At 42.8% G+C, this 11,669-nt stretch overlaps 1 protein-coding gene across 1 annotated transcript; it reads right to left on the bottom strand.

The window, feature by feature from the left end:
• Window positions 1-265: 265 nt before the first annotated feature.
• DCAF7 (DDB1 and CUL4 associated factor 7) lies at window positions 266-11,168 on the bottom strand. Its single transcript, XM_035136295.3, has 7 exons — window positions 10,899-11,168; window positions 8,589-8,747; window positions 7,279-7,390; window positions 6,116-6,234; window positions 5,255-5,464; window positions 4,344-4,461; window positions 266-2,883 (listed from the first exon to the last, which is right to left on the bottom strand). Exons 1-7 carry the CDS (start codon window positions 11,034-11,036, stop codon window positions 2,711-2,713), a joined length of 1,029 nt encoding a protein of 342 aa, XP_034992186.1. The 5' UTR covers window positions 11,037-11,168; the 3' UTR covers window positions 266-2,710.
• Between the last annotated feature and the right edge of the window lie 501 nt (window positions 11,169-11,669).

Raw genomic sequence — 11,669 nt, 5'->3', positions numbered from 1 at the left:
TGTCCTTGCAAGACAGGAACAGAAAATGCAATTCCTGCATATTAGCATTCATTTGCAAGGCTAGATTTTTTTTCCAAAATAAAAGCTTCTGGCCAGTTTCATTTATAGACTTGTATGATGGATTATTTTATAAGTGGCACACTATTTCATATTTCTGGAACCATGGAAAAATGATTTCTCTTGTTCTCTTGTTAAGTGAATGTTTAACAAGATAAAAAGAACTGTCTGGGTTTTATTCATGCCTTCCCCCTTACATCACCATGCATTTTAGAAATGCTCCATTTTATTAAAACGTAAGAAAGGCAGAATACACACAAAAACTAGGAATGGAACAAACAAAAGTATACAGAAAAAGGAAGATCAGTATCTTTAAAATTCCAGCATTCTACTTCAAACCTTTTAAAAAACTGTCTTAAATTTTTACAGTGTTTAATATAATTCCAGAAAGCAGGTGTTCAAAGATCAAGATAAGTCCATCTCATTATAATTTCTCCATAAAAATCAACTGGGAATATTGCAACAAGTTAACAATTGTCTGCCACATAAGGTAAGATTAAGTCTAGTTCAGTAACAATTTCCCCCAATAACATAAGAATATATATATGTAACACTCTAGACCAAAGTGGGGTGGAAGAAAGAAAAAGAGTAACACAAGTAGAGTCAGTGCTATTGCTTATTTGAAAAGAACAAAACAAAGCAAAAAATGAGTCTGGAACTTTATATAGTCATGCTACAAAGTTGACATCTTTAGGAAATCACACTGGGGAGTACAGTACATAAGCTAACATCTTACCGTTTAGTATTGATTAGTAAAAAAATTCAGCTCATATTCATATTCTGTACACTAAAAACATCTTTGTTCCTTTCAAAAAAACAGATACCACGAGTTCATACTCCATCACATAACCAATAACCCAGCCCCTCCCAGCACCAGTCTGCTAGTGAATTGCAGACCTGTGTTTCTTTACTGAGCACATCCTTAAGTTTCCTATGTGCCCATGTTTGAAGTGCCTTAGGACCAGTGCTATGCAGCCCATGGTCAAGTGCCTTTAACCAGTACTGTCCAACTCCTATTAACAGATGAAAATTAACATTTGGATTTAATCTAGTCCCTTGATTTCCATGGGACTAAAAAAAACTACCACCACAAGAATCTACTTTCTATGTACTAGCTAGTTAAGTTGGCTGAGGGAGGGAAGAGGAGAAAAGATGAGAAAGTCAGGCAGTTAATTCTCTCTCATACTTCATGTTCGTCTTCGGGCAAGAACAACCAGTATTGTTGAAACAAAGACATTTATACACCAGTTACCACATTTCCCCACTAATGTACTCCAGTACTATAAAACAAATAACCAATAGGTTTGTCACATTTCATTTCATTTCATTATGTACATCACTGGTGGTTAACATCTGAAAGTCTTCTCAACACACTTCCCCTCCTCCAGTGCCTCATGTAACTCTGGAAAAATGGTTTGATACACCATTTTGGGGCTCCCCTCTGAATTCTGCAGGAGCCAGCTTGGCCAGCCTACAAGAGCTTCTGAGAAGGGGGTGGAAACAATCACATATACATTCTTTTTTAATGTGTCAGAGAAGACCTACCATAAGCCTCAGTGTGCCTTGATATGGGAATAAGAGGCAACATCCCACCATAGCTATTTAAGAGAAGTGTGTGTATTTCATAATGAATTACACGTGTCTGGTCATAGTAATGTTCCAAGAAAAACAATGCCATCCCATATTAACATCATATACAAGTTAAAGCTTCACTCCAGAAAGTTTCTGCAAGAGCCAGATGTATCCTATCACTGCTCCTGAAACATCACATTTTCCACACTACCTTAAGAAGGATTTTTGCATTTTCCTGGATAGTGGGAAGCAACACTACTCTTAGGAAAAGGCTTGTTGCCTCTTGGAGTCAAGTAAGATCACCAGTGGCTGAAGTCCTTACGTTTTTTGAGGGGCAGGCAACACAGTGCAAAACTAGGAACTGTACTTATCCAACTAGATGCTATCACCACTGTATACTGCTTTATTTTAGAGGCCTTTGTCATACAGAGGAGAGAGAGAGAGAGAAACAAATCTAATAACCAGTGGTTCACAAAGTTAAAGCTTCGCTTCAGGAAGTTTCTGCAAGAGCCAGCTAGGCTTTGTGACTGCTCCTGCTCCCTTATAGTTGAAGAACATTTTTAATAGTAATAGACTTTTAGTTGCAGAGACCTTACAAGATTCAGCACTAGTATCAAGAGAAATTAGACTTGCCATAGGCTGGGGAAGGGGTAGAGAAGATATGTGTGAAAAATTTACTTAACACAAAGTTAACTTCACATCCCGTTACTATAACTTTGCACAGTTTTTAGGCATCTGCAGCAGTAACATATTTCTGCTAGGGTGTCATTCTGCCCGTTGGTGTCATTACTCATTCAATACAAATACTCAACACAAATGGCTGACATATATACATAACTTTAATTGAAAGTAATAATAAATTCCCAGAGAGTCTGAAAGGCTCAGCATATCCCTGCATTTAAGTCACAGGATGGGGGTGGGGAAAGAGGGAGACGACAGCAACATATACCCATCAATGCCAGTTCTGAGTCTTTCTAGAATAGACAGTGGCACTTTCTAGATGGAGTTTTGTTCTTAAAAATTTATAGGAGAGCAAAGACCACCATCCAGTTCCATTTTTTCCCTCAGTGCCCAACTGTTTTTACACTCTCAAGATTTCCAGGCAGTTGTTGTAACAGATTGCTATCCAGTCCGGCTGGGTTGATGCCCACTGTACATTGTTGATTTCACCTTCTGCTGTGTAGGCCAATATTGGATCCTCAATGGCACGAGGCATTTGCTGGATATCCCAGATAAGTGCTTGATGGTCATCCGCTGACAAAGATGAAATGTAGAATTAGAGGTAAAAGAAACCATCTTTCACACAAATATTCAGTGGTCCATGTACTCAGGAATGAAATGGACACAAAACCACATAAACTAAAGTTTAAAGAGTATAATTTGAATTTTTTCTATTACTAGCTGGCTCTGCACGCGTTGCTGTGCGTTAGTCTGTGAAATGGAGGGTAATAGCCCCCCTTCAGATCCCCCTGAGCCTCAGAGTCCCCCTGAGTCGAGGCGAGATACTGTGGAGAGGGCAGGTTTCATCCCTGTGTCTCCCCCCACCCTGTTCTGACCCATTACGTATCCGTGCCCTCTATTTGGACACCCCATCCCCCCCCAGGCAGGCCCCTACCTCCACTTGGCCTAGTCTGGAAAGCGGCCTAGTCTGCAAAGCTGAGGTGAGATACTGTAGAGAGGGCAGGTGGCCTAGGGGTCTGATAATGGCCGCCTTGGTGGTTTCAGTTGCTTGGTTGATGATGTCATTTGGTTTGTGGGTGTGGCTTAGATTTCACAGGAAGGGAGGGGGTGGAGGAGGGTATTACACCACTTGAGGGCGCTGTTTGACTTGGTGGAAAACCAGGTCTATACCTGCCCAGGTGTGTGATTTGAGGGATTTTGGTCCCCAACAACGCTTGGGGAGTGGCATGGATCGTTGTGTCAAAATTTCAGGACGATCGGTCAAGCGGTTACGGAAAAAAGTGGAAAACGCAGTTTCACGATTTTTACATTTTTATATATATATATAGATTGGGCTTTGACTCCTGACAAGTTTTACATATATCATAGTTTCTCAAATGCGAGCCATCTGTTATCTAAAAAAATTTGTTACTTAATTCTTGTAATGGATAGTAAGACTGAACTGCTAAGGGAAAGTAATCAAAAAGGGGTTTTTTAAAATCCAAAAATTCTTACACCTTTCCTTATGGAAATGTTTCAAAACCTAGAAATTTGCTAATCTTTTTGCTGCGTAAGGATTTATATTCATTAGTAGATTAAATTCAGAGCAAGAAGAGTCATATAAGCCACTCCTTCCTGATTTGTAAACATTTGCAATGTATGGCTGGTACCCAATATGTTTTTTTAAAAAATTAATGAAAGCAAGTGAATTAACTTGCTTCATAATATTTCGTTTCTACCACTTACATTTTAGGGTTGTTTTAAAGCTCCCTTAACTCGAGGTAAGCCTGAGTATAATGGACTTTACTTTTCATGAAAACTATTCATAAAAAGTAGCTGGATTGGTTAAGACAAAGTATACTAACAAGATACTCTGAATTAGAGAAGAGCACAAACGTCAACCATTATGAGTGAACAGAGAAAGAATAAACCAGCTAAACCAGCTATAGCAAACAAAGCAGACTTACTACTATTTTAAGTTCATACGCATACTTTGAAGGGAACTTGAAACACCCATATGAAAAGAAGGGGTGACAAGAATCATTCATCCTTACCAGCTGTGCAGATATGACATGACGAGTGTGGTGCCCAAGCAATGCCATTGACACATGCTCTGTGGTTGTTCAGTCTGGCAACAGGTGTACAAGGAACTCTGACATCTAAAATCACCACCTTAGTGGAGAAAACAAATACAAAGAATAGTGAAGTTTTATACTACCTCTGATGAAGCCACAAAGACTTTTTATAAATGGTATTTCATTACCTACTATACTATCTTCAGAGCACAATACATATATGGTGTACCCCTTTCTTGTCAAGTATACCATTTTCATTGCAAATGAATAGAATGTTTTTATACCTCCTCTAATAGTGAGAGAAATATATATATATAGTAGTAGTGCCTGATGAGCCACATGTTACAAAGGGGCACTGAGATTATCAATCAGCATTTTATGTATTGTTATGTCCAGTTCACATATTAGAACTACACATCAATCTAATTCCTTTAAAAACAACAACAAACTAACACAAAAGCTATTTCCAATAGACTCCTATTTTCTGCAGTGTACCTGCCCAGGACACTATGCCCCATTACCTTAGCTAAATCAGCCTGTCCACCCCACGAAAGAATTGTGTGGCCAAGAACAGGACACCTCATCCTGACATGTCAACATGGGGATCATTACTTCTTCTAGAGACTCAAGTTGTTCATGGTAGCTACCAGCATCTCAGTACGGCTGCTATCTCCTATATAACATAAGGACACGTGCCTGACTGCTTTTCTTCATGCTACTATGCGCCAAGGCTGCAAGGAATCCCAGAAACAAAAATGTCCCATGGCTTTATACAGGTATCCAGAAAACATGCCTATCAAGACCAAGAGTCTAAGTAGTGTTGAGTGTCAATACCATCCAGGTGCAATTCCAAGAAGTGTACTGGCCACCCTCACAGAACACTGGCTCACCTCCATGCCATCCATTGCCATTGTTGCAAGATAATTAGGGTCCTGTTTATTCCAGCAAAGGCGAAGCAAAGGATGGTGTTGAGGATCCTCATATATAATTGTGCTATGTTCCAGGTGCCGCAGATCAAACATTCTCACTGAGCCATCAGCACCAACAGAGGCAAACATGTCTCTCCCACCTCCTGCACGGCTGAATGCAATATCATAGACCTGCTCATACACCAAAGGCAGAGAAAAATAACAAAATACAATGATATTGTCTCCAATACAAAGATTTTTGCTTCACACCGAAGTTTTATCATGCAAACCCAGATGTACAGCAGCCATGTCATAGAAATGCCTAAAAGTAGATAAAAATGGGGTTGCTACCTCTCTTCCCGTGAAAGTCAGCTTTGCCTACTTCTTATGCAAAATACTTAATTTTGTTGTATACATCCCCCTGAACTGCTGAATTACAGTGGTATCTCTAATTATGAACTTAATTTGTTCTGGAGGTCCATTCTTAACCTGAAACTGTTCTTAACTAGAGGTATGCTTTCACTAATGGGGAACTCTTGCTGCCGCTGCACCGCTGGCACACGATTTCCATTCTCATCCTGGGGCAAAGTTTTCAACTCGAGGTAACTCTTCCAGGTTAGCGGAGTTTGTAACCTGAAGCATTTGTAACTCGAGGTACCACTTTACTTTGTGGGAAAAGTAAGAATTTAGTTCTGCCGAACTAATAGCATACACACAGATACAAATACATTCACTTGTCAGGTAAGCCACTATTCCCATTTTATAGACTGGAACAAATGTTTACTATTTGCACAAGTCTGAAATCCCAAAATGGAGAAACCAAGAGAAAAAGTGCACCATCACCTCTTTATCATGGGCAATCAACTGGGTCTTGACATGGCCTGACACCAAATTCACTCTTCCCAAGACCTGGCCAGTCTCCAAACCCCAGATAGTGCAAGTTGTGTCAATACTAGAGGTACCTGGGGTGGGGATGAAAAACACCTATGTTAATAACTCTTCTTTGGTGCAACGAATAAACAACAATACACAACATCTTATGCTGTTCATAATGGTTGACCTAAAAGATGACTCGCCTTCTTTGTTCTCCTTTTATACACAAAGCAAACTAACTGGATGTGTTTGATATAGTTAATATATTCCCTTTTAAGATACAGGTGTAATCTTCAGTTATTTTTCAAGTGTTAATTAAGAAATATGTTTTAAAGTCAAATCATCCAGTGTTTAAATTGGAAATTAAATTGTCAGCTTGGGACACTGACTAACCACTTAAAGCATGGTGTTAAGGCTCATCACCTAACAAAGCAAATCTATTTTACTGATCAGTCATATATCAAATAAAAGGTCAAACACGGTTAAATACTGCAACAAAGATATATGTTGATTATAAACTAACTACTATGAATCAATGAGATCAAGTTCTTACCAACTACAGTCGTACCTTGGTTTTCAAGCAGCTCAAATGTTTAGTTCTCAGAAGCCGTGCTTTGATTTCTGAACGTTTTGGAAGTCGAATGGACTTCCGGAATGGATTCCGTTCGACTTCCATGGCACGACTGTATGGTCTATTATAACAATATGTAAATTCAACATGAACAAAATTCACCAAACTGAACAGTTGTACTTTTACTCTAGACTCCAGGATAGTCAAAACTTACATTAAAAATTGAGGGGGTGGGGAGATGAAAACTACAGCTAAGAGATGCAGCAGATTTAACTGTGGTTATAGTGACAACAAGCAAGGGGTATTTTCTCCTAAACTGAGTGTGTTGGGGGGTGGGGTGGGCTGCCGCAATTCATGAAAGGTTAAATAGTAAGAGGTCTTCACCACTTAAGCTATGAAATCAAACCATTATACAAGAAAAAGTACGGTACCTTCAAGGCCCATATCAAAATGAGCTACCTGAAAGAGATCCACCAACAGCCATTACCCAAACTAAATTCTGTCTGGCAGTGTTATCCATTTTACTACCAAAGCTCTGCCAAATTAAGTGTTTCAGTCTTACCCAGCAGATAAGGATCCACTTCATTCCAGTCAAAGGATGTCAATGGAGCACAGAAATCTGAATTCTTGTTGTTGTTCAGCAAACACTCTAGCCTGGTCTCTGTTTCACCCACCTGCACAAAAATTACAAATATTGGTCATCATTCCAAATATTTATAGTACTTCATTGCCACAAAAATGCAAGAGAAGAGAGTGCAGCTTTTCATTGTGATTAAATGGGTTTTGCATTATGTTCAAATAATGGATTCTATTAGTTTTGTTAAGACACATGTAAATCAAATTAGGTTTTACCAAGACCTACTTCTTGGCTACAGAACATTACACCTAAAAGGGAAGCCTAAGTACTGTTTTGTTCTGAACTACAGTCAGCTCCCATTCCTTCTAAGTGTGATAAATACCATGGCTATATGCGAAAATTTCCATTGTTGGGACGACATTGTTATAACTCATGCCACACTGGCAACGCAATATCATATGACATAGTTTTAAAGTTCTCTATCTCATAAAACATGGCATACAGAACAAGAACAATGTCAAATGTCATGTTTTCAAGGTTAAGGAAACCAACAGACGTGTTATCATGATTGTCATATTATAATTAAGTCATCAGGCATTGAGGTTCCTTCCAACTCTATAATTCTGTAATATGGAGCTTTATTTTTCATTTTCATTTTCCATACACAAGGAGTGGGAAGACTTCAAGCTTGTGGAATCTACTTTGGGTGTTGTTTTTTTGTAGCAGCAAAGTTCACCAATGACAGGTAGGTGAAAAATTGTAACCAGAGGGGCAGATATAAATTTAGAATTAAGCAATAGTCTGTCTTCAAGCATATTCCCATGAATTTGTTTGCAGTACCAGAAATGAGCTCACAGTCTTTTCACATAAAATACTACAATAAGGTTTCCCTTCTCAGCTTTCTTAATTCCAGTAGTCTAATTTAGATCTGGGGTAAGATGGGACAAAGAGAAGAGAAAGCCTCGTGGGTTTTGCTATTTTTAAAACAACTGAGTCAGACACTTTTGCCAATCTACAGCTAATCACCCAGCAATTTACCACTAGATCCCAATTTATTTTCTGCCCATCTGCATAATATATTAGAGTAGACTGCAGCTCCAGTTGTAGAACACTGAATTTAGAAGTTGTTAATAAACATTTACAAATTTAGAAGTTGTTAATAAACATTTACAAATAGAAGAAAGCAGTATGCTTGTTTACTACTCATAGCAGCTGGTCAGACTACTCACACATTCTCAGGGCCCACTGGTTATCCTAGCCCCAGGAAAACACCTTCTAAAAACAAGTCAACTTACTCTCCAGACACGCAAGTAGTCACCACTTGTTGCCAAAAGGTCTGGATATACCCCTTTGGTATCTGGGATCCACATGAGCTTGGTAGTAGGATATGGGTGATCAAAGGTATTCCGGCAAATGAACTCAGAGCTTTCCTCATCCAACCCAACAAGCTGGACCTATAAGAAAAAGTATTTCAAGCAAGCTATCAACCAAACTATAACATTAAGCTCAGGGTAGATAACTGGTGGCCTCTAGAAGTTATTAGACTACAAGTCTCATCAGCCCCAGCCTGCATGGTCAAGGATGATGCGGAGTTGCAGTTCAGCAATATCTGGAGGGCCACAGATGCCCAACCCTTCATACTCTGCTACAATACCTCAAGGACCACCTCTCCCTGTATGAACCTACAGGGAACCTACGGTCATCATCTGATGCCCTTCTTTGTATGCCTCCTCCATGAGAGGCCCAAAGGGTGGCAACATGAGAACGGGCCTTTTCTGCAGTGGCTTCCCGCTTGTGGAATGCTCTCCTGAGGGGACACTCACCTGGCATATTCATTACCTATCTTAAGGTGTCAGGCAAAAGCTTTCCTCTATAACCAGGCCTTTCACCTTTAACTTTAAGAAGGAGGTGGGATGTTTTAAACATATTAATTCCCCCCTTGGTTTTAATGTAAATCTGTGGAAAGGGTTGTTTCTGTTTTTTAGTCTGTTTTTTTTTTTTGTAAATTGGTTTGAGTTGCCTAGGGCAGGATAAAGCTCTCCCCCTTGACAAATTCAATAAAGGTAAAGGGACCCCTGACCATTGGGTCCAGTCGTGACTGACGCTGGGGTTGCAGCGCTCATCTCGCATTATTGGCCGAGGGAGCCGGCGTACAGCTTCCAGGTCATGTGGCCAGCATGACAAAGCCACTTCTGGCGAATCAGAGCAGCACACGGAAACGCCGTTTACCTTCCCGCTGTATTTATCTACTATTTATCTACTTGCACTTTGACGTGCTTTCAAACTGCTAGGTTGGCAGGAGCTGGGACCAAGCAATGGGAGCTCACCCCGTTACAGGGATCCGAACCGCCGACCTTCTGATCAGCAAGCCCTAGGCTCTGTGGTTTAACCCACAGCGCCACCTGCGTCCCCCCCATATATTTTATAATATAAATAATAATTCAGGAGTGTCCATACCTGCCTTGGGCTTTTTCTCCCCGAGGACAAAAGTAAAATAGCTAACTTCTACCACTATTGAGATGCAGGTGGCCTAGCCTATTCTCTTTCCCACACTCAAATCTACCCACCTCCCCAAATGGACAGAGTCCCTACACCAAGCCTTTCACAGGGGGTTAGAGAAGGCATCCCCAAACTTTGGCCCTTCAGATGTTTTGGACTACAATTCCCATCTTCCCCGACCACTGGTCCTGTTAGCTAGGGATCATGGGAGTTGTAGGCCAAAACATCTGGAGGGTCACAGTTTGGGGGTGCCTGGGTTAGAGTGTGGTGCCGATGATAACACCAAGGTCTCAAAGCCTTTCACACTTGGTTAGAGTGTGCACAGAGGTCGCAGGTTCGATCCCCCTACAGGACAGCTACATATTGCTGCAATGCAGGGGTGTGGGATTGATGACCCTCACAGGGTCCCTTTCTAACTCTCCTATGAATTATATCTATGAACCTTGGAGTCCCTCGATGCTGCAACTTTCACCCTCTTTAGCCAGCATGGCCAGTAGTCAGGGATTGGGGGTGGGGGATGTAGCTCAAGAACACAGAACCCTAGAACAGGCATAGGCAAACTCGGCCCTCGAGATTTTTGAGACTACAATTCCCATCATCCCTGACTACTGGTCGTGTTACCTAGGGATGATGGGAGTTGTAGTCCCAAAACATCTGGAGGGCCGAGTTTGCCTATGCCTGCCCTAGAAGAACGGAAGGGACCCTGAGGCCTAACCCCTCCCCAACCCGAATAACTTCGGGGACCCCAAGGCCGCCCTATACCTTCCTCGAAACATCTGCAGGTGAAGCAGAAGGCGCGCAGGTGCTGCTCCGCCCCGCAACTCCTTCGGGAGACAACCAAACCGCCTCTTGAGTTACCTCAGCCGGCCCCTGGCAACGGAGAGCGCGGCCAAGCACGCGAGGGAGTGCCGGGCGCCCCTCGAAGCAAGACCCTTGCCGAGGGGGTGCGGGCAACTTCCCTAGGCGGTTCTTGGCCTCTTCGCAAGCCTGCTGCGGAGCAGGGAAGGGCCGCCGGGGTCCGAATGAGGTGCGAAGGCCCGAGGCGGCCCCGAACCCCCGACCACACGAGGCCTCCTCGCCCGCCGGACCCCCCCTCACCGGCCCACCTTGTTGTTGTATTCCTCCACGAAGCTGCCGAGCGCCAGCCTGAAGCGCTTGTCGGGCCTGACGCTCCAGTTCATGGCGTAGACGGTCCATGGCGCCTCGTACTTGTAGATCTCCTTGCGCTTCCCGTGCAGCGACATGGCGGGAGGACGGGCGGCGGGCGGGCGAGGCTCGCTCCGTCAGCCCCTCACGGCAACCAGCGACCTCCCCCGACAGTCGTTCTTCACCTCACACAAACGACTACCGCGAAGCCGCCCCCACCGCGCTCCTCCATCGGGGGGGTCTATTCAAACTCCGGACTCTCGTTGGCTGCCCGCGACGCCACTCCGCCGCCTCCCCGCTCCTCATTGGCTCCCCCGTAAGCGTCAGCTTGCTCAAACATCCTCCTCCCTTCCAAGCCCCCCGCCCAATGAGATTTCTTTCCCCGCCCCATACTGGCCACGATGAAAGATGCCCATTAGCGAGGAGAGGTGTCGCTCTGCAGTTTCCTAAACCCGCCTCTCCGGCAAAAATTTCAGCCTGTGCGAGGGGGACGGTTTAGCAGCAGCCAGATCGGGAGAAAAGCAATAGACGTGGAAAATGTAGAGTCGCATCTCGGGTGTCTGGAATGGGAGCTTTCGGCGTCGTTTTTGTTTCCCCAGCTGCCCATATGAAGAAAAGGAGGAAATGCAGAATCTAGGGGTTTTGTATACCTGTGATTGAGCAGGAGCCTATCCGGCAAAAACAAAAAGTAGCATCAAAGGTGGAAGTTCAGCAGTAGGAATGCCTCGTTT

The sequence above is a fragment of the Zootoca vivipara genome, chromosome 12 (genome assembly GCF_965207765.1).
Source record: "Zootoca vivipara chromosome 12, rZooViv2.hap1.1, whole genome shotgun sequence".
NCBI lineage: Eukaryota > Metazoa > Chordata > Lepidosauria > Squamata > Lacertidae > Zootoca > Zootoca vivipara.
The sequence above is the reverse complement of the archived record's forward strand: the minus strand, read 5'-3'. Positions and strand labels throughout refer to the sequence as shown.

Coding starts and splice junctions, on each gene's coding strand:
- DCAF7 (XM_035136295.3), bottom strand. CDS start 11,036: ATGTCGCTGCACGGGAAGCGCAAGGAGATCTACAAGTACGAGGCGCCA. Junction 7,391..8,588: donor ACTACTTGCGTGTCTGGAGA/GTAAGTTGACTT, acceptor ATTTTTGTGCAG/GTGGGTGAAACAGAGACCAG. Junction 4,462..5,254: donor TGGCAATGGATGGCATGGAG/GTGAGCCAGTGT, acceptor TTCTCCACTAAG/GTGGTGATTTTAGATGTCAG.